At 47.3% G+C, this 19032-nt stretch overlaps 1 protein-coding gene across 1 annotated transcript in view; it reads left to right on the plus strand.

Moving 5' to 3' along the window:
- The window catches only part of BTC (betacellulin), a gene marked incomplete at its 5' end in the record, with an annotated part of 33862 nt that extends 17999 nt beyond the window's left edge, over window positions 1-15863 (plus strand). Inside the window, 4 exons of the mRNA XM_080978973.1 lie at window positions 5182-5299; window positions 6920-7066; window positions 10528-10635; window positions 11569-15863. Coding sequence (XP_080835099.1) covers window positions 5182-5299; window positions 6920-7066; window positions 10528-10633 — 371 coding nt within the window. The 3' untranslated portion in view covers window positions 10634-10635; window positions 11569-15863. The remainder of the gene's footprint in view (window positions 1-5181; window positions 5300-6919; window positions 7067-10527; window positions 10636-11568) is intronic.
- Between the last annotated feature and the right edge of the window lie 3169 nt (window positions 15864-19032).

Consider the following 19032-nt stretch of genomic DNA (forward strand, 5'->3'; position numbering starts at 1 on the left):
GCGCAGCGATCCCTCTTGCTATTCTGGCTTCTGAGATTCAGAATATTTTTTTTCTTGTTTTCCTCCTCCAAAAACTAGGTGCGTCTTGTGGTCTGGTGCGTCTTATAGAGCGAAAAATACGGTATATGCAGGCTACTTTCCTTATATCTTCTTGCTACTCAGTTGCCTCCCACCTGAGTTATGCAAGTCTCATTTTAGTTTGGGATACCACTGCAAACTGACAGATTATTACTCATTCAAATGTCAACTGGAGATTAAAATGTTTAGAATTGTTTGGGGCCAAGATTGAGTTTGCTCTACTTTCTGCCCATGTCCAAATATAGCATTTTTTGTAGAATATATTCAAGGCCTGCAGGTATTTTTTCAGTTCAGGCTGAAATCACTCTAGTCTTCCTAGCAGCAAGAGTTATGGGCATCTGAAGTGAAGAGTCTTCATCTGAAATCACTGACAATATGAACCTTCCACAAGACCAAAGAGAGCCGATCTTGCTCGTTTTGAAGCCATTTAGGTCAGCGGTAGAAACTGCGCTAGATCTCAGACTCCCAAATTGATTAAAATGTTGGTTCGCCTTTCCCACTAACGGTGAGCTCTTAATCAGTGGTTTTAATTTAGTTAAGGCACATAGCCCTCCACCATCTCTTTGTCGTGAATGTCTGGATGGGAGTCCCCTTTTCCCATTCTTCGGAAGTACAATCACAGTGCGGGGGCTGCCCTTGAGACTGACCCAGAAACTCCAGCGGGTGCAGAATGCCGCGGCGAGACTCCTTACGGGGTCCTCGCTGCGGGATCACATTCACTCAATGCTATACCAGCTGCACTGGCTCCCGGTGGAGTACAGGATCAGGTTTAAGGTGCTGGTTTTAACCTTTAAAGCCCTATACGGCCTAGGACCCTCGTACTTGTGGGACCGTGTCTCCTGTTATGTCCCACGGAGGACCTTACGGTCTTCAAACAAAAACATTTTGGAGGTCCTGGGCCACAGGGAGGTTAGGCTGGCTTCAACCGGAGCCAGGGCTTTTTTGGCTGTGGCCCCGATCTGGTGGAACACTCTGTCACAAGAGACTAGGGCTCTGTGAGACTTGATAACTTTCCGCAGGGCCTGCAAGACAGAGCTGTTCCACCAGGCCTTTGGCCAAGGCACAGTCTGACCCCCTCCTTTGGCAATCCTCACAGAACTCTAGCCCAATGGTTGCCATTAATTTGATTTGAACCGATTTAATAATGAACTGATTTTAGAATGTTGTATCATTTTACTGTTGTTAGCCGCTCTGAGCCCGGCTTTGGCTGGGGAGGGCGGGATATAAATAAAATCATTTTATTATTAAACCACAGAGCCTAGGACTTGCTGATCAGATGGTCGGCGGTTCAGATCCCCGCGACGGGGTGAGCTCCCGTTGCTCGGTCCCTGCTCCTGCCAACCTAGCAGTTTGAAAGCACGTCAAAGTGCAAGTAGATAAATAGGTACCACTCCGGCGGGAAGGTAAACGGTGTTTCCGTGCGCTGCTCTGGTTCGCCAGAAGCGGCTTAGTCCTGCTGGCCACATGACCCGGAAGCTGTACGCCGGCTCCCTCGGCTAATAAAGCGAGATGAGCGCCGCAACCCCAGAGTCAGTCATGACTGGACCTAATGGTCAGGGGTCCCTTTACCTTTTACTCTTAAGGATCCCCCAGACTTCTAACCCAGACCTATCTCTTCTCTTCCCTAACGTGTGTATTGCTATGATTCCTCCAGATGTCTAGAATAGGAGTCAATGCACAACATAAGAAGAGTCTGTAGGATCAGGCCAATGGGCCACCTAGTTCAGCACCCCGTTCTCACAGTAGCCTGTGGGAAACCAGCAAGCAGAATTTGAACGCAAGAGCCCTTTTCCTCCTGTTGTTTCCAGCAACCAATATTCAGAAAGACTATTGCCTCCAAGCGTGGAAGCAGGGGACGGCCATCATGGCTCCCAGTACGTTTCCGAGCACAATTCAAAGTGTTGGTGCTGACCTTTAAAGCCCTAAACGGCCCAGTATATCTGAAGGAGCGTCTCCACCCCCATCGTTCAGCCTGGACACTGAGGTCCAGCTCTGAGGACCTTCTGGCAGTTCCCTCACTGCGAGTAGTGAGGTTACAGGGAACCAGGCACAGGGCCTTCTCGGTGGTGGCACCCGCCCTGTGGAATGCCCTCCCATCAGATGTCAAGGAAATAAACAACTATCTGACTTTTAGTAGACATCTGAAGGCAGCCCTGTTTGGGGAAGTTTTTAACATTTGATGTTTTATCGTGTTTTTAATATTCTGTTGGGAGCCGCCCAGAGTTTCCTGTTGAGATGTGAACCTCTGGTGACCTGTTTCCCTTGCCTTTGCACCGTCTCTTTGAAAATGCCCACTGTGAGAGATCTCCTCTGTCGAGAGTGGAGACTGTGTAATCTGCCACGGTACGGACTGCATTCTTCGCAGAGCGTCATTTAGTATTCAGCCTGGTAACACAATCCGCACAGCTAATCATTCTTTTGTAGCAGCATTAACTTTTAACCCCTGTGATGATAGTTCCCGGAGTGGAACGGAGCAGTTTTCTGTTCTCTTGTGCTGTTGGGTTTCCAAAGAGTCTGGCGCAGAACATTCAAGGCTTCGTAGTTCAATTTTCTGGTGCCGCAGCCTTCATGAATAGTAGATGGAGCTGATACTTTACATGTGGCAAGCACAAAGGGGTATCCTCAAGCAGATGTAGATAGTGGCAGCGGGGCCTGCTCCACTGGGATGAATGGGGCACTGCCCCACCTACCCCTTGCATGCCTCCTTGTCAGGTGTGCGTGCAGGAGCCAGGCCCTGTGACCAATAGGACTTTGCAGGACTGGGGCCTTCCTAAGTTTGTTCTGGAGAGGCAAGGCACGGCCGCACAGGTGAGGCCGATTAGTAACTCACAGCACCTGGTGGCAAGAGCCGGGAAGGGATATAAGGTCAGCATTTTCCCTTTGGCTCTTTGCCACAGCAACACGTTCCCTGCCTTGCTGTGTTTGACTCCTTGCTTCCTGACCCTCGGACCCTTGACTTCTTGACTCCCGGCCCTCTAACCCTCAGACTCTTGGCTTCCTGACTCCTGGTTTCTGGACTCTTGTTCCCAGCGGCGTAGCGTGGGTTGTCAGCACCCGGGGCAAGGCAAGTAATTTGCGCCCCCTAACCCGGGGCAAGGCAAGTAATTTGCGCCCCCTAACCCCTAACCTGCCGCCGCTGCCAGCTTCTTCTTGCTGCTGCCTGGTCTGGTCTGGTGTGGTTCTCTCCCGCGCTCAGCGCTGCGCTGGGCGGCCGCTGCACTGTCCCTCCCCCAGATAGTCCCTCGCTCTCTCTCCGCACCGCACGCCTGGCACCCACCCCCTCCACAGTGGGCGGCGACCCAGCGGCTCGGATCGGATTCGCACAGCCAGCACTGCAGTGAGAGAGAGTGAGTGAGCCAGGTAGGGGCAGAGAGCTGCGAGTGCGAGCGCGCCCCCCCCCAGATGTTGCGCCCGGTGCGGCCGGCCCCCCCTGCACCCCCCACGCTACACCACTGCTTGTTCCTTCTCCCACCCTGCCATCTTGCCCCCAGGCCCGACGTCCCCAGCCGGGACTTCGATCACCCATGAACCGGACCGTGACACTCCTGTTCTTAGTAAGAACAGCTAGTCTAGGGTGGTGGCACGGGTGGCCAGCTTCTTCCTCCTTACTCTCAATGTTGTCCTTGGGAAATCAGCAGGGGAGAGGGTGGGGATGGACCTAGATAGCTCACTCAGTAAAGCATGAGATTCTCAATTCCAGGGTCGTGGGTTTCAGCCCCACATTGCCCTAAAAGATCCCTGCATTGTGGGTGGTTGGGCTAGATGACCCCTGGGGTCCCTTCCAACTCTACAATTCTATGATTCCTAGAGTGACAAGCTCTGCCTGTCATTGGCTCTGGCGCCACCTACTGTTGGCCACCATGCCTTGCACCTCACCTGTGCCAGGAGCACCAGCTGTCGCCACTGGCTAACACCACTCTTCAGGTTGGTGTTTTTTAAAAATTAATTATACTTTTCATTTCTATACATTATATAATTGGGGTGTCTAAGTTATTATGTTGGGGGAGAAACCGGAAGGGGCCACTCCCGGAATCTGCAAGTGACTAAGACGGACATGAACTTTGGGGTTCTGCACTGTAAATAGTTTGCACCAATAAAACCTGTAAAAGACAGGTCAGAGTCCTGCCTGGTTACTCGTGAGCAATCACCTCCTCACCTGACAGGTGCCCTCCCAGGGGCGGGTTAGCCGCTCGGGTGCACGGAGCGGCCCGTGTGTCCTGCAGCCGGGAGCAGAGTGAGCCGACGATAGCGGACATTCGGCGCATTGCCCGCTGGTGACTCCCAAGCCTCCCCCAGCTGTCAAAACGAAGGGGGAAGGGGAGAATGCCCCTGGCAAAGTGGCGCAGCTCCCCCCTTGCCTGACGGCTTTTGAATCACGGGTGAGCGGCGCACAAATGTCACCCCCCTCAGCGAAGACACCCGGGGTGGACCGCCCCCACCGCCCCTTCCTCCGCCCCGGTATGTTGTTGTTGTTTAGTCAGTTAGTCGTGTCCGACTCTTCGTGACCCCATAGACCAGAGCACGCCAGGCACTCCTGTCTTCCACTGCCTCCCGCAGTTTGGTCAAACTCATGCCGGTAGCTTCGAGAACACTGTCCAACCATCTCGTCCTCTGTCGTCCCCTTCTGCTTGTGCCCTCCATCTTTCCCAAAATCAGGGTCTTTTCCAGGGAGTCTTCTCTTCTCATGAGGTGGCCAAAGTATTGGAGCCTCAGCTTCAGGATCTGTCCTTCCAATGAGCACCCAGGGCTGATTTCCTTCAGAATAGATAGGTTTGATCATGCAGTCCATGGGACTCTCAAGAGTCTTCTCCAGCACCATAATTCAAAAGCATCCATTCTTTGGCGATCAGCCTTCTTTATGGTCCAGCTCTCACTTCCATACATCACTACTGGGAAAACCATAGCTTTAACTATATGGACCTTTGTTGGCAAGGTGATGTCTCTGCTTTTTAAGAGACCGCCCCTATAAAGCATATAGCTTTTTGCCTCCTTTCCAAAGCCCAGCACCTCACTTAACCTGGCTTTGAGGACTGCACAAAAAGACCCTGAAGGTCCCGTGTTGGACTTCCCTGCCCTAATTTATCTCCCTTTTTTTATTTCCAGGCGGCACCACAGGACTGAGGTGGAGAGGGCATTTTTCGAAATGTCCTGAGGAGTACAAGCACTACTGTATCAAGGGAAGATGCCGTTACGTTGCGGCAGAACAGATTCCGGCATGCGTGTACGTCGACTTTCCGAAGTAGAGAGAAAGGCGTCACTTGTCCGCTGTTGAATTCTGGCGTGACAGGCTCTCTGGAAATGGAGTAGTTTCTAACTGAGCCTGTTCTTCGTCAGCTTGCCTTTCAGTTCTGGGGCTTATTCCAGAGCATGGGTAGGCAACCTAAGGCCCGCGGGCCGGATGCGGCCCAATCGCCTTCTCAATCCGGCCCACGGATGGTCCGGGAATCAGCATGTTTTTACATGAGTAGAATGTGTCCTTTTATTTAAAATGCGTCTCTGGGTTATTTGTGGGGCATAGGAATTCGTTCATTTTTTCCCTTCAAAATATAGTCCGGCCCACCACATGGTCTGAGGGATGGTGGACTGGCCCACAGCTGAAAAAGGTTGCTGACCCCTGTTCCAGAGCATCAGAATATTTTGAAAAGCATATTGCCACCACTGCTGCTGAAATGCAGAGGTGAAGATGTCAAGTCTCCCCCCAGTTTAATATCAGTCAGTGACCAGAATTTTTGTAGTCAGATGAGGATCCCTGTTTCTGCCAGGGTGGATTTGATTTGAATCAAATTGATTTAAATCACTCGTCAGTAAGACTTGATTTAAATAATATTTTTTACAAAAAGACTCGTTCTTGCTGGTATAATCTTAATATTTACAACCAGATGAAGTGTCATTTTTGGAATAATGAATTTTCAGAGTGGCTTATACAGTTATATAAAAATTATTGATTTGATTATACAGTTATATAAAAATTACTGATATACTATTAGAAATACAATAATTATGAAATTATTGTGAGGTTTAATAAGTTAACTGTTTATATTTTGACCTAATAGGTATCGAAATTTGCACTTAACAAAATATGTATTTTTATCAAAGTAATTGTTGAACTGAAACACAGTTAAGAAGTCCATGCAGAATGTAGGCACCCTATATATAGAACTGAGCAAACCAGTGATATTTTAGGGAGCAGGCTAGCAATTGGGGCCCATTACTTACATCATAGGGACGCGGGTGGTGCTGTGGGTTAAACCACAGAGCCTAGGACTTGCCGATCAGAAGGTTGACGGTTCGAATCCCAGCGACGGGGTGAGCTCCCGTTGCTCGGTCCCTGCTCCTGCCAACCTAGCAGTTCAAAAGCACATGAAGTACAAGTAGATAAATAGGTACCACTCCGGCGGGAAGGTAAATGGTGTTTCCGTGTGCTGCTCTGGTTCGCCAGAAGCGGCTTCGTCATGCTGGCCACATGACCCGGAAGCTGTACGCCGGCTCCCTCGGCCAATAAAGCGAGATGAGCGCCGCAACCCCAGAGTCGGCCACGACTGGACCTAATGGTCAGGGGTCCCTTTACCCTTTACTTACTTACATCATAGGAGCCTACACAACACAAAACACTGTTGCTGTGTGTAGGTTTTATTTTATTTGTTTTTTATCTTATATTTTGGTAATGAACATCAGATTTTTTTCCCTTTACATTTTTTTGGGGCCCCCAAGAGAGTGGGGCCATAAGCTATAGCTTGTTTAGCTTATATGTAAATCCGGCACTGATGGGGCCCATTGGTGTGCATTGACACAATGCCCTTTGCGTCTCACAACCCTCACTTCTCCTTTCCCTCCTTTACAGCTGCGAGAAAGGCTACACCGGCGCAAGGTGTGAGAGGTTGGATCTGTTTTATTTGAGAGGGGATGAAGGTCAGATTGTGGTGATGTCTTTGATAGGTGTGATGGTGACGCTCATCGTCCTGACTGCCTGTATATGCACCTGCGCTCAGTAAGTATGCCGACCCGAAAGCACAGAGAGTCGATTCTGGTGTTTTGGGTCTTTTACACGAATAGCAGTATAGTGGACGCTCGGGTTGCAAATGTGATCCGTGTGGGATGCATGTTCGCAACCCGCAGCGTTCGCAACCCGCGTCTGCGCACGCACGGGTTGCGATTTGGCGCTTCTGCACATGCACAAAATGCAATTTAGGACCTCTGCACATCCGCAACCGCCGAAACCTGGAAGTAACCCGTTCCGGTACTTCTGGGTTTCGGCGGTCTACAACCTGAAAAAACGCAACCTGAAGCTGCTGTAAGCCGAGGTACAGTCGTGCCTTGGAAGTCAATCGGAATCCGTTCCCGGAAGTCCGTTCGACTTCGCAAATGTTTGGAAACCAAGGTGCGGCTTCCGATTGGCTGCAGGAACTTCCTGCAACCAATCGGAACCCGCGTCGGATGTTCGGGTCCCAAAGAGCATTCGCAAACTGGAACACTCACTTCCAGGTTTGCGGTGTTTCGGGGACCAAAACGTTCGGTTTGCAAGGCGTTCGACTTCTGAGGTACAACTGTAAACGGTTCCTAATGCTCCAAAAGTAGTTATATAATATTATTTCTAAAAGGGGAAATGTTGCTTGTCTTTTTTCAAGTTAGCTGTCTGGGTCTTGGTTTCCAAACCTAGGACCAACAAGTCACCCCAATCTGAAACCCACTTTTAATTTTTGGCTTCTCTCCCCCCCCCCCCAGCTAAAGGTAAGGGGACCCCTGACCATTAGGTCCAGTCGTGACCGACTCTGGGGTTGCGGCGCTCATCTCGCTTTATTGGTCGAGGGAGCTGGCATACAGCTTCCAGGTCATGTGGCCAGCATGACTAAGCCGCTTCTGGCGAACCAGAGCAGCGCACGGAAATGCCGTTTACCTTCCTGCTGGAGTGGTACCTATTTATCTACTTGCACTTTGATGTGCTTTCAAACTGCTAGGTTGGCAGGAGCAGGGACTGAACAACAGAGTTCACCCCATCGCAGGGATTCGAACTGCCGACCTTCTGATCTGCAAGCTCCCCTACTGTACCCTAAATCTGAGGGGGTAGTTTATGCCTTCTTCAGGCAGATCCCTCTCTAGGAAGCCACATTTCAAACTACCTGAATAAAGCAAAGATTGCAACTTGCTCTTAGGCCTCATCCAGACTTCCTTTTGTGCCATGTTTCTAGCTACGTGTTTCTGTGTTTGTTTGTTTGCTTGTTTTGTCTCTGTGCTTTTCCCAGAAAAACCCATGTTTTACCCTTGAATCAGTGCAAATATCAGTCGGATTTTCTGCAGATTGCTGTTTGCTTCAATTCGGTGGTAAAGTGTGGGTTTTCCTGGGAAAAGTGCTGGGACAAAACAAAAAAAACACCTCAGACATGGAGCTTTACACAGGCTGAGACCCTACCTGCCCGCGGACTGTCTGGCCAGAGTGGTGCATGCTCTAGTTATCTTCTGCTTGGACTACTGCAATGCGCTCTACGTGGGGCTACCTTTGAAGATAATCTTTACAGCTAATCCAAAATGCGGCAGCTAGACTGGTGACTGGGAGCAGCCACCCAGACCATATAACACTGGGCCTGAAAGACCTACACTGGCTCCCAGTACGTTTCCAAGCACAATTCAAAGTGTTGGTGCTGACCTTTAAATCCCTAAATGGCCTCGACCCAGTATACCTAAAGGAGCGTCTCTACCCCCATCGTTCTGCCCGGACACTGAGGTCCAGCGCCGAGGGCCTTCTGGTGGTTCACTCACTGCGAGAAGTGAAGCTACAGGGAACCAGGCAGAGAGCCTTCTTGGTAGTTGCACCCGCCCTGTGGAACACCCTCCCACCAGATGTCAAGGAGATAAACAACTATCTGACTTTTAGAAGACATCTGAAAGCAGCCCTGTTTAGGGAAGCTTTTAATGTTTGATGTTTTTTCGTGTTTTTAATATTCTCTTGGGAGCCGCCCAAAGTGGCTGGGGAAACCCAGCCAGATGGGTGGGATACCAATAATAATAATAATAATAATAATAATAATAATAATAATAATAATATATTAAGTGTGGACCTTTGCCTGAAAAGTGCAGCTCAAAAGGAAGCCTGGATGAGCCCTTAGGCAGCCTTCTGATCCCTGACTGAACTCTTTTGTGTATCTTGCCAGTACGCAAACAAAGCCCTCCTGAGGCTGGATTGGATAAGCTAACAGTCAGTGGTGTGAGGTCAGTAGACCGGGGAACTAAGCTAGTCTCTTAAATCTTCACCTGGCACCTCATCCCCAAAGCCGGAGAAGCTTCTGCCCAGCTTAGGGAGAGAGGTGTGATGCGACTCTGACCCTAACTGTCGTCCTAGGAAAAATGTCACCGCAAGCCTCTGTTAATAGCGCCCTCTTGGGTTTGCTGGTCAGAAGGTCGGCGGTTCGAATCTCCATGACGGGGTGAGCTCCCGTTGCTCTGTCCCACCTAGCAGTTCAAAAGCATGCCAGTGCAAGTAGATAAATAGGTACTACTGCGGCGGGAAGTTAAATGGCGTTTCCGTGCGCTCTGACACTCGCCCCAGTCCTCCGTGCACCAGTAGCGGTTTAGTCATGCTGGCCACATGACCCAGAAAACTGTCTGTGGACAAACGCCGGCTCCCTTGGCCTGAAAGCGAAATGAGTGCTGCAACCCCATAGTTGCCTTTGACTGGACTTAACCATCCAGGGGTCCTTTCCCTTTCCCTTTTATTCCTCTGAGTGGCTAATAACGATGGTTCCTTCCTCAAAGGTAAAGGGACCCCTGACCATTAGGTCCAGTCGTGGCCGACTCTGGGGTTGCGGCGCTCATCTCGCTTTATTGGCCGAGGAAGCCGGCGTACAGCTTCCGGGTCATGTGGCCAGCGTGACAAAGCTGCTTCTGGCAAACCAGAGCAGCGCACGGAAATGCTGTTTACCTTCCCGCCGGAGCGGTACCTATTTATCTACTTGCACTTTGACGTGCTTTCGAACTGCTAGGTTGGCAGGAGCAGGGACCGAGCAACGGGAGCTCACCCCGTTGCGGGGATTCAAACCGCCGACCTTCTGATCGGCAAGTCGTAGGCTCTGTGGTTTAACCCATAGCGCCACCCGCGTCCCATTCCTTCCTCAAAGTCTTCCACAGTTATGTGGCAAAATGAAGCATATAAGACTACTTTGGCCTAACTTGCGAATCACCACATGACGGCTCATTGTATTCCTTTGACTTCTGTGGGGTTTGAATACTATGGCAATGGTCTGCTTAGTTGCCAAAGCACAACAGGTTTTGTCACTGATTTCATTTGGAGAAAGCACTTGCTTTCTTACTTGGGAATGTACTTGAAAAGATGATCTAGATTTATTAGAAATAAAATACGTTTAAGGTGCATGTGTTGCAGTGGTGCGTATTTCTCTGTTCTAATTTTACGGACTAGATGTGCGCTTAATGACACATATTTGCAAATTGCTTTTCAAGTTACTGTAAAAAAAGGCGCAGGAAGAGGAGAGAGGAAGAAATGATGACATTTGAGAAGAGGCTGCCTATTAAAACAGATGATATTCTAGAGACAGACATTGCATGAAGGTATTTACTTCTTCGCTTGCTTTGCTTATTTGAGGCGACAGATAAAATGGTTGGGCTAGCTTGTTTGTCTTCAAACCAGCTGAGCTCAGGCTAGTCAACGTTTTCCTAAAATACGAGTGGGGGCTCATTATGTTCTAGCTAACTCCAGATTTCTAACTATGGGAAGGCACAGTTAAGCATGTATTTTAGGAGATTCAGATTGTGTACACATTATGCTTTACTCTGACTCCAGTGCACAGCCTTTGCTGGTGTTTGAAACTAGAGTACACAAGATGTTAGCCTCAATCCATCTGCATCCTGCCGTTTCTTGAGAAATACAGTGGTACCTCGGGTTACATACGCTTCAGGTTACATACGCTTCAGGTTACATACGCTTCAGGTTACATACGCTTCAGGTTACAGACTCCGCTAACCCAGAAATACTGCTTCAGGTTAAGAAATTTGCTTCAGGATGAGAACAGAAATTGTGCTCCAGCGGCGCGGCAGCAGCAGGAGGCCCCATTAGCTAAAGTGGGGCTTCAGGTTAAGAACAGTTTCAGGTTAAGAACGGACCTCTGGAACGAATTAAGTACTTAACCCGAGGTACCACTGTACTGCTGATTGATTCACATTCGCTCAAACCAGCTTCCACCCAATTCAAAAACTTAAGCTGAGGTGTGTACAGTTTAGACATCCATTGCACATGTGCAGATGACAGCGTCATTGAATAGGAGTTGTGGGGGGTTGTGGAATTGCATGACTTGTGGGATAATGACCATTGGCATGATTCTGTAAAATGATGGGAGGAGGAAGGATGGGACCCAGATTTATTAAGAACACAGTCCTCCAAACCTGGAAATGACTGCAGTGAACACCGTGGAGCTTGTTTCTGCTTAGCGTTGTTTTGCACGGTAAAAAATCCTGACTGAATTACTTTCTCTTTTTACCCCGCAGGTTGTCAAAAGGTGCTTGCAGGCAGGTTCCATACTTTCCAGTGCCCTTTTCATCTTGACGGAGCTCATGAGGGCTAGTGACTTGAAAACCAATGTGGCTAAATGGATGCAGGTGTAACAATTGCTGTGCGTTTGTGACTTGATTCTGTGAAAAAAATCAGGAGGAATTGTCTACCATGGGAAAAACAGGAATTTCCAGAAGCACATAATGGATTTTCACAGGGCTGCTTTTCATATCCCCTTCAGTGCTTCAATAACCCACTTTGAATTTGCCAGCATGGAAGAGAAGCAGGAATTTTTTTATATATAAATATTACAGGAATTGATGTAATAATCTGTAGTATTTTTATGTACAGCAGAATTCGTGAACCAAAGTGTGCCTTTAGGAGCAAATGTAAATGCCGGTGAGGTCTGGATGTTGTATTTATACAAATAGCTGCAGCTTTGATTGATGCTATAATGTTTTTTTGATTTTACGTGGCAAGGATGTTTTCTGTTGGCTGTTTCAAGCGCAGCTGACCCCTTGCTTTGCTTTAAAAAAGAGAGTTGCATTGTAACTGTAGTAATGAGAATTCGGAAAGTGTAAATTTCCCTGTTCTGTGTGTCTTGTCTCTTAGATATTTGAAAAACACAAAAGGTAGATGATTTTTTGCGGGCATCTTATGCTTCCATTATATCAGAGCAATACTAAACAGCAAAGGGTCTCCTGCACTTTAAAATATTTTTTTGAAGGACTCTTTGTTAAGATATAAAAGCAGGATATTTTATTATGAAACAGGACAACGTTGTATTTAGGAACTTCCTATGCGCTGTGGGTTAAAACACAGAGCCTAGGGCTTGCTGATCAGAAGGTTGGCGGTTTGAATCCCCGCAACGGGGTAAGCTCCCGTTGCTCGGTCCCTGCTCCTGCCAACCTAGCAGTTCGAAAGCACGTCAAAGTGCAAGTAGATAAATAGGTAGCACTCCGGCGGGAAGGTAAACGGAGTTTCTGTGCACTGCTCTGGTTCGACGGAGGCGGCTTAGTCATGCTAGCCACATGACCCGGAAGCTGTATGCCGGCTCCCTCGGCCAATAAAGCGAGATGAGCGCTGCAACCCCAGAGTCGGCCACGACTGGACCTAATGGTCAGGGGTCCCTTTACCTTTACCTATATGATCAGACAAAATCTGCTTTATACATTTGGGAGCTTCCCAAACTGTTGCAACTTCTCCACTGCATGGTTCGGCAGTGCAAAAAGCACGTTTTATCATAGACAAAAATAATAATAAAAAAATCAGCCCTCGGTGCCTTAACCTATGCAGTCACAATTTTTTCGAAAAACTTCCTAACCTGCTGGGTCACAATTTCACTAAAAATCTGACATTCTCCAATTCACTCAAAAATGGTGCCAAACTTGCAAATTTCCCCCTTAAAGGTTTGGCAGTGCAAAAAGAACATTTTATCACAGACCGAAAAAAATCAGCCCTCAGCGCCTTACCCTGCGGAAAAACCTTTTTTTGAAAAAATCCCTGACCCGGGGTCACAATTTCACCAAAAATCTGACTTTATCCAGTTCACTCAAGAATGGTGTCGAACTGTTGCAAGTTCTCCCCTGGAAGGTTTGGCAGTGGGAACAGAAGGGTTTTTATTATAGTCCAAAAATTCAGCCCTCGGCGCCTTAACCCGTGCAGTCACAATTTTTTTCCAAAAAATCCCTAACCCGCGGAGTCACAATTTCACCAAAAATCTGACGTTATCCAATACACTCAAAAATCGTGCTATGCACTCCTTTAGTTCCTATGAATGGTGCTAACATGGTTCAAACATAACTGGCTGAGGTATAACCAGGCTGATAGTTCCACCTAAGAAAAGAAGAAGAAGAAGAAACCTGTCTAGAAGTTGGCTGCAGTGCAGGAGAAGCAGAAAGCAAGACCACCACAGAAAGTTTGTGTTGTTGTTTCAAAATGGCGGTACACCTTGGAGAAGGGTGGATAACCTAGCTGTTGTTAATAATATTTAAAGGTGAACTCTCTTGTGCTGGCGATGTATGGTGGGAGATGCATAACCCTAAAATAATTTAATACTTGTTTTCAGGTGTGGGGTGGAAGGGTCTGTGTTGCTCATTATCAAAAGTGGCCTGTGATAATCCGTACAGTAAGCGTTGTGCCCCACTACTTTCCCCCAGGTATAAGTTATTGTAATTTAATTTCTGGGGGGAAAGTGATCTCCTCAATGGAACTGTAACCTTGTGAGGAGACACTTTGACAGTATTTATTCCTTGTGTAAAGCTGCGAGGAGAGGCTTTCTTGAGTTCATTTTTGTAAGTGTCTTTTGTTGCTGTTTTTTGAATAAAGTGGTCTGGGCAGCTCAGGAAGGACACATGTAATTATAGTTCAAACGGCCCATGTCAAAACTCCAAGAATTTTAAAAATATTCCTGCCTGCCCCACCCCTTCCAATTTTCACCATTCTTTGTAGGGATATTGTGTCGTGTATTTCAACTTTGAGGCACACAAACTTAAGATTTCTCCCCAAATTCTGCAACGCATCTCTTCCCAGCTACACCTGGAGAAATTATTTGGGGGAAGTTAATGGATTTTCAATTAAACTTACATTGTGGGATTTCAAAACCACTTCCCAAAGCAAATGGGACTTCGCCCTCAAATTCCATGACTGGTAGGAAATCCATTTTTTATGTACTGATAACCAAACTGTACATTAGTTTGTTTGAGCCAGACTTAGTAACCACACTCTGAATTACCACTCACAATCACAGTGTCTGACCAGGCCACCTTTTCTGTCGTAATATGTCCGTGTTTTGGTGATATGAGATGCAACTGTCTCAGTGCTGAAACCCCAGTGGGAAAATCAGATGTGTTCCGTTCCAATTGGTATTTTGCAGCCTAACGCAGCTAATTGCGCCAGTTTTGATGGGGGAAAGGTTTTGTCTTCTCACCGGTGAATCTGTTGGACAGGCTGTTCCCCGTTCTATATGTCCGTATGTGTGAAGTAGAGATTCTGGCTTTCAGGAATGACTGGTTCTCCAAAACCAAATGCGTTTTAATCTTCCTCGATGAATAGCCACTACAGAAGAGGATTATCATCGCCTTTGTAGTCTATAATGCACCCACACTGTCCCTCTTATTGGCAGTTTTCTCACTCTTGGATTGTTCCAGTGAAGCGGGAAGTACCATATTTTTCTCTCCAAAAGACGCAACCGACCATAAGATGCACCTAATTTTTAGAGGAGGAAAAGAAAAAAAAAAATTCTGAATGAAACAGTGGATGTATGATTTTTGTGGTTCATGCTGTGGCCACAGACATGATATGTGATTTGACGGTGAGTTTGGGGTAGCCCACTGCAAAAATCCTGAGAATCCATGTGGATCCGTGCTTTGTAACCACATTTTTGCGCCATTGCGGCCCCACGAAACAATGGATGCATGATTTTTTGGTGCAGGCTATAGCCATGGACATGCTATGTGATCTGATGGTGAATTTGGGGTGACCCAATGCAAAAATCCTGAGGATCCCTGTGCTCCCCCTCCCAGGCAGCCTTCTTTATCTCTAGAATCCCTTATCTCCCTCCCGATCCCTTGCCGATCAGCTGCTCAGTGGCTTTGTTTCAACACCCCCTTCCCTCTTGTTTGCCTTAGTGTCTTTTCCTTAGCTGGAGCAGTTTTTTGCTCCTCCTTTTCTTCTAATTTCTCTCCTTATTGCTTTAATCTTCCTGTCTCCTTGCAAGTTAGCTATCTTTACCTTCCCCCTCCCAGGCAGCCTCCTTTATCGCTAGAGTCCCTTATCTCCCCTCCTGATCGCTTGCTCAGCGGCTTTGTTTCAACACTCCCTTCCCTCTTTCTAAAAAAAAAAAAAAAGCACAATCTGCCTTTTGCCCCTGGGCAATTTGGCTCCAGGGACCACGCATTCGCTCCAGAAGAGACACAGACATTTCCTCTTACTTTTTAGGAGGAAAAAAGTGTGTCTTATGGAGCGAAAAATACGGTATAATGGCTCATGAGACCTGATCAACCATCCCCAGAAGGACCCACCTTATTTTGTCTAGCCTTTGGTTATGATGAGCCAAGTTGGACCCAGGAAGAAGTCACATCCCTACAATGTTTGCCAGACAAGAGGACAGAAAAGTCAACAGAGATACTGACTGCGCAAGTTGTCAGTAAATATACCCAATCTGATTTAAGCCTGTAATTCTATAATATTGGGACTTCTGAGTAGATGTGTACAGGGCTGTGTTGTAAACAACTGGAACTGCAGTTTGCTTCCCTCAGTCATGTACAAATACATAGCATCATGGCAAATATATTTGCTGTTATGTTTGATATGGGGTCCTGCATTATAGTGGTGAGCTGAAGGCAGTCAATATTTTTGCTCTACTGGTAGTTTGGAGGAAAAGACGGCTACAAACACATGGACCCGTGAAAGGGAAAATAGCACCTCACAATGACATTCTTTAGCAAAGGTGTTTCAAAGTTGTGTGCCTTTTTTCCTGTTGTTTAGTCGTGTCTGACTCTTCGTGACCCCATGGACCAGAGCACGCCAGGCACTCCTGTCTTCCACTGCCTCCCGCAGTTTGGTCAAACTCATGCTGGTAGCTTCGAGAACACTGTCCAACCATCTCGTCCTCTGTCGTCCCCTTCTCCTTGTGCCCTCCATCTTTCCCAACATGAGGGTCTTTTCCAGGGAGTCTTCTCTTCTCATGAGGTGGCCAAAGTATTGGAGCCTCAGCTTCAGGATCTGTCCTTCCAGTGAGTACTCAGGGCTGATTTCCTTCAGAATGGAGAGGTTTGATCTTCTTGCAGTCCTAGGCTGCAAAAAAAATAGATTGAGGGAATGGGTGTGTGAAGAGGCTAAAGAATATTATCATTATTAAAATTTCTATACCACACTTCGTCTGATAATCACAGGGGGGTTTGCAATGTAGAAACACAAAAAGACATAACGTAATTATAACCATAAAACAATGCCCGCTGAAGTGAGTCCAAAGTGAATTCACAATTTTCCATAACTTCTAAATTTAAAAGCTGAGAAAGGGCGGATGCCTTGGTAATTTGCAACAATTGACAGGAATAAAACAGATTTATTTTCAGAAAACCTTTGAAGCCCACTAGTTAAATGTTCCCCCCCCCCAAAGTCTTTATCACAACAGGTCTGTTTTATAGGCTGCGGCTGCTTTTGTACATGACTATGTATTGGGACTATTTGGGGACACGGGTGGCGCTGTGGGTTAAACCACAGAGTCTAGGACTTGCTGATCAGAAGGTCAGGGGTTCGAATCCCTGCCACGAGGTGAGCTCCCGTTGCTCGGTCCCTGCTGTCCACCTAGCAGTTCGAAAGCACATCAAAGTACAAGTAAATAAATAGGTACCACTCTGGCGGGAAGGTAAACGCCGTTTCCGTGCACTGCTCTGGTTCTTCACCTAGCTAGAAGGTTAGTGGTTTGAGCCCACCCAGGGACAGCTGTGGGCAGGATTCCCGTAAGGGGTTGGACTTGATGACTCTCGAGGTACCTTCCAGCTCTACAATTCTATGATTCTGGTGGCGCTGTGGGTTAAACCACTGAGCCTCTTGGGCTTGCTGATCAGAAAGTTGGCGGTTTGAATCCCCGTGACGGGGTGAACTCCTGTTTCTCGGTCCCTGCTCCTGCCAACCTAGCAGTTCGAAAGCACATCAAAGTGCAAGTAGATAAATAGGTACCACTCTGGTGGGAAGGTAAACGGCGTTTCCGTGCGCTGCTTTGGTTCGCCAGAAGCGGCTTAGTCATGCTGGCCACATGACCCGGAAGCTGTACGCCGGCTCCCTCGGACAATAAAGTGAGATGAGCGCCGCAACCCCAGAGTCGGCCACGACTGGACCTGATGGTCAGGGGTCCCTTTACCTTTACCTTTATGTATTGTTTGGACAAAAGGAAAAAAAAATTGTTCCCAGAAAGTCAGGTCCACAAGTGGAAGGAGAATGCACTCTCCAACGAGTGCCTATTCATTTACATTAGTAAGACCAATATGCATCTCTAAGCTTATCTGATTTTTTTTGCAGCAGAAATCCCAGAAGTGTGCACCAGTATTTTAGACCCTAATGAGCAGGGCTCCAGTTAAAAAACCATATCTGGAAATAGAGAACCAGGAAACCCAAGGCAAAATCCTAAAGGTGCAGAAAAATGGGTTTTATAGATTAATCCTTCAATAAGAATATCACTTTCCTGTCAGGGAATTTTAGAAGATATTCTGCACCAACATATATTTTCTGCCCCTGCTCTTGCTAAAACCAACGGCTAACTATATTACCTTAGTTCTATGGGGCTACTTAAGGTCGTCACATTTAACTCCCTTCTTCCAAATCTTAGCTGAATTGGGGCCAATATTTTTATTTGTCAAATGCTAATTATTTGTACTGCAGAAGACACCAAGCCAAATTAACCTTCCATGCCAATTAATGAAGCTCTAGGTGACAGTTTCCTGAATTGAGGCTGCCCAGTTTTTCACCACATGATGGGGCTATATTATCAACTTATGTCTAAGCTAAGAGAAGCCAGTCTTTTGAATGTTTGCAGCATTCTGGAACTAAAAAATCCCATCCAATGCAGTAGTCTCTGGCTTGTCTTGTGAAAGGAAGAATATCTGCTGGCATTGCTTGAACTGCTGGCTGCACATCAGCAAATTTCAACAAGGCATTTTATTGTTTCAACTTAGCTTTCTAATTGCAGTTCTGGGTATTACTCTGTTTGTTTGATTAATATACATTTACTGTTTGGACTAAGGGACGCTGGTGGCACTGTGGGTTAAACCACAGAGCCTAGGACTTGCCGATCAGAAGGTTGGCGGTTCGAATCCCCATGACGGGGTGAGCTCCCATCGCTCGGTACCAGCTCCTGCCAACCTAGCAGTTCGAAAGCACGTCAAAGTGCAAGTAGATAAATAGGTACCGCTCCAGCAGGAAGGTAAACGGTGTTTCCGTGCACTGCTCTGGTTCGCCAGAAGCGGCTTAGTCATGCTGGCCACATGACCCGGAAGCTGTATGCCGGCTCCCTCAGCCAATAAAGCGAGATGAGCGCCGCAACCCCAGAGTCATCTGTGACTGGACCTAATGGTCAGGGGTCCCTTACCTTTTCACTGTTTGGACTACCTGTGTCCTGGTCTGTGTGTATTCTAAGGGTGGTATATCTCGCTCCACAAGTTGCTTGTAGATTCATTTGAATAAGATTATAGTGTCGCCGACAAAGGTCCATATAGTTAAAGCTATGGTTTTCCCAGTAGTGATGTATGGAAGTGAGAGCTGGACCATAAAGAAGGCTTGATCGCCGAAGAATGGATGCTTTTGAATTATGGTGCTGGAGGAGACTCTTGAGAGTCCCATGGACTGCAAGAAGATCAAACCTATCCATTCTGTAGGAAATCAGTCCTGAGCGCTCACTGGAAGGACAGATCCTGAAGCTGAGGCTCAAATACTTTGGCCACCTCATGAGAAGAGAAGAC

The sequence above is a fragment of the Podarcis pityusensis genome, assembly GCF_964106645.2.
Source record: "Podarcis pityusensis genome assembly, chromosome: 13".
Lineage (NCBI taxonomy): Eukaryota > Metazoa > Chordata > Lepidosauria > Squamata > Lacertidae > Podarcis > Podarcis pityusensis.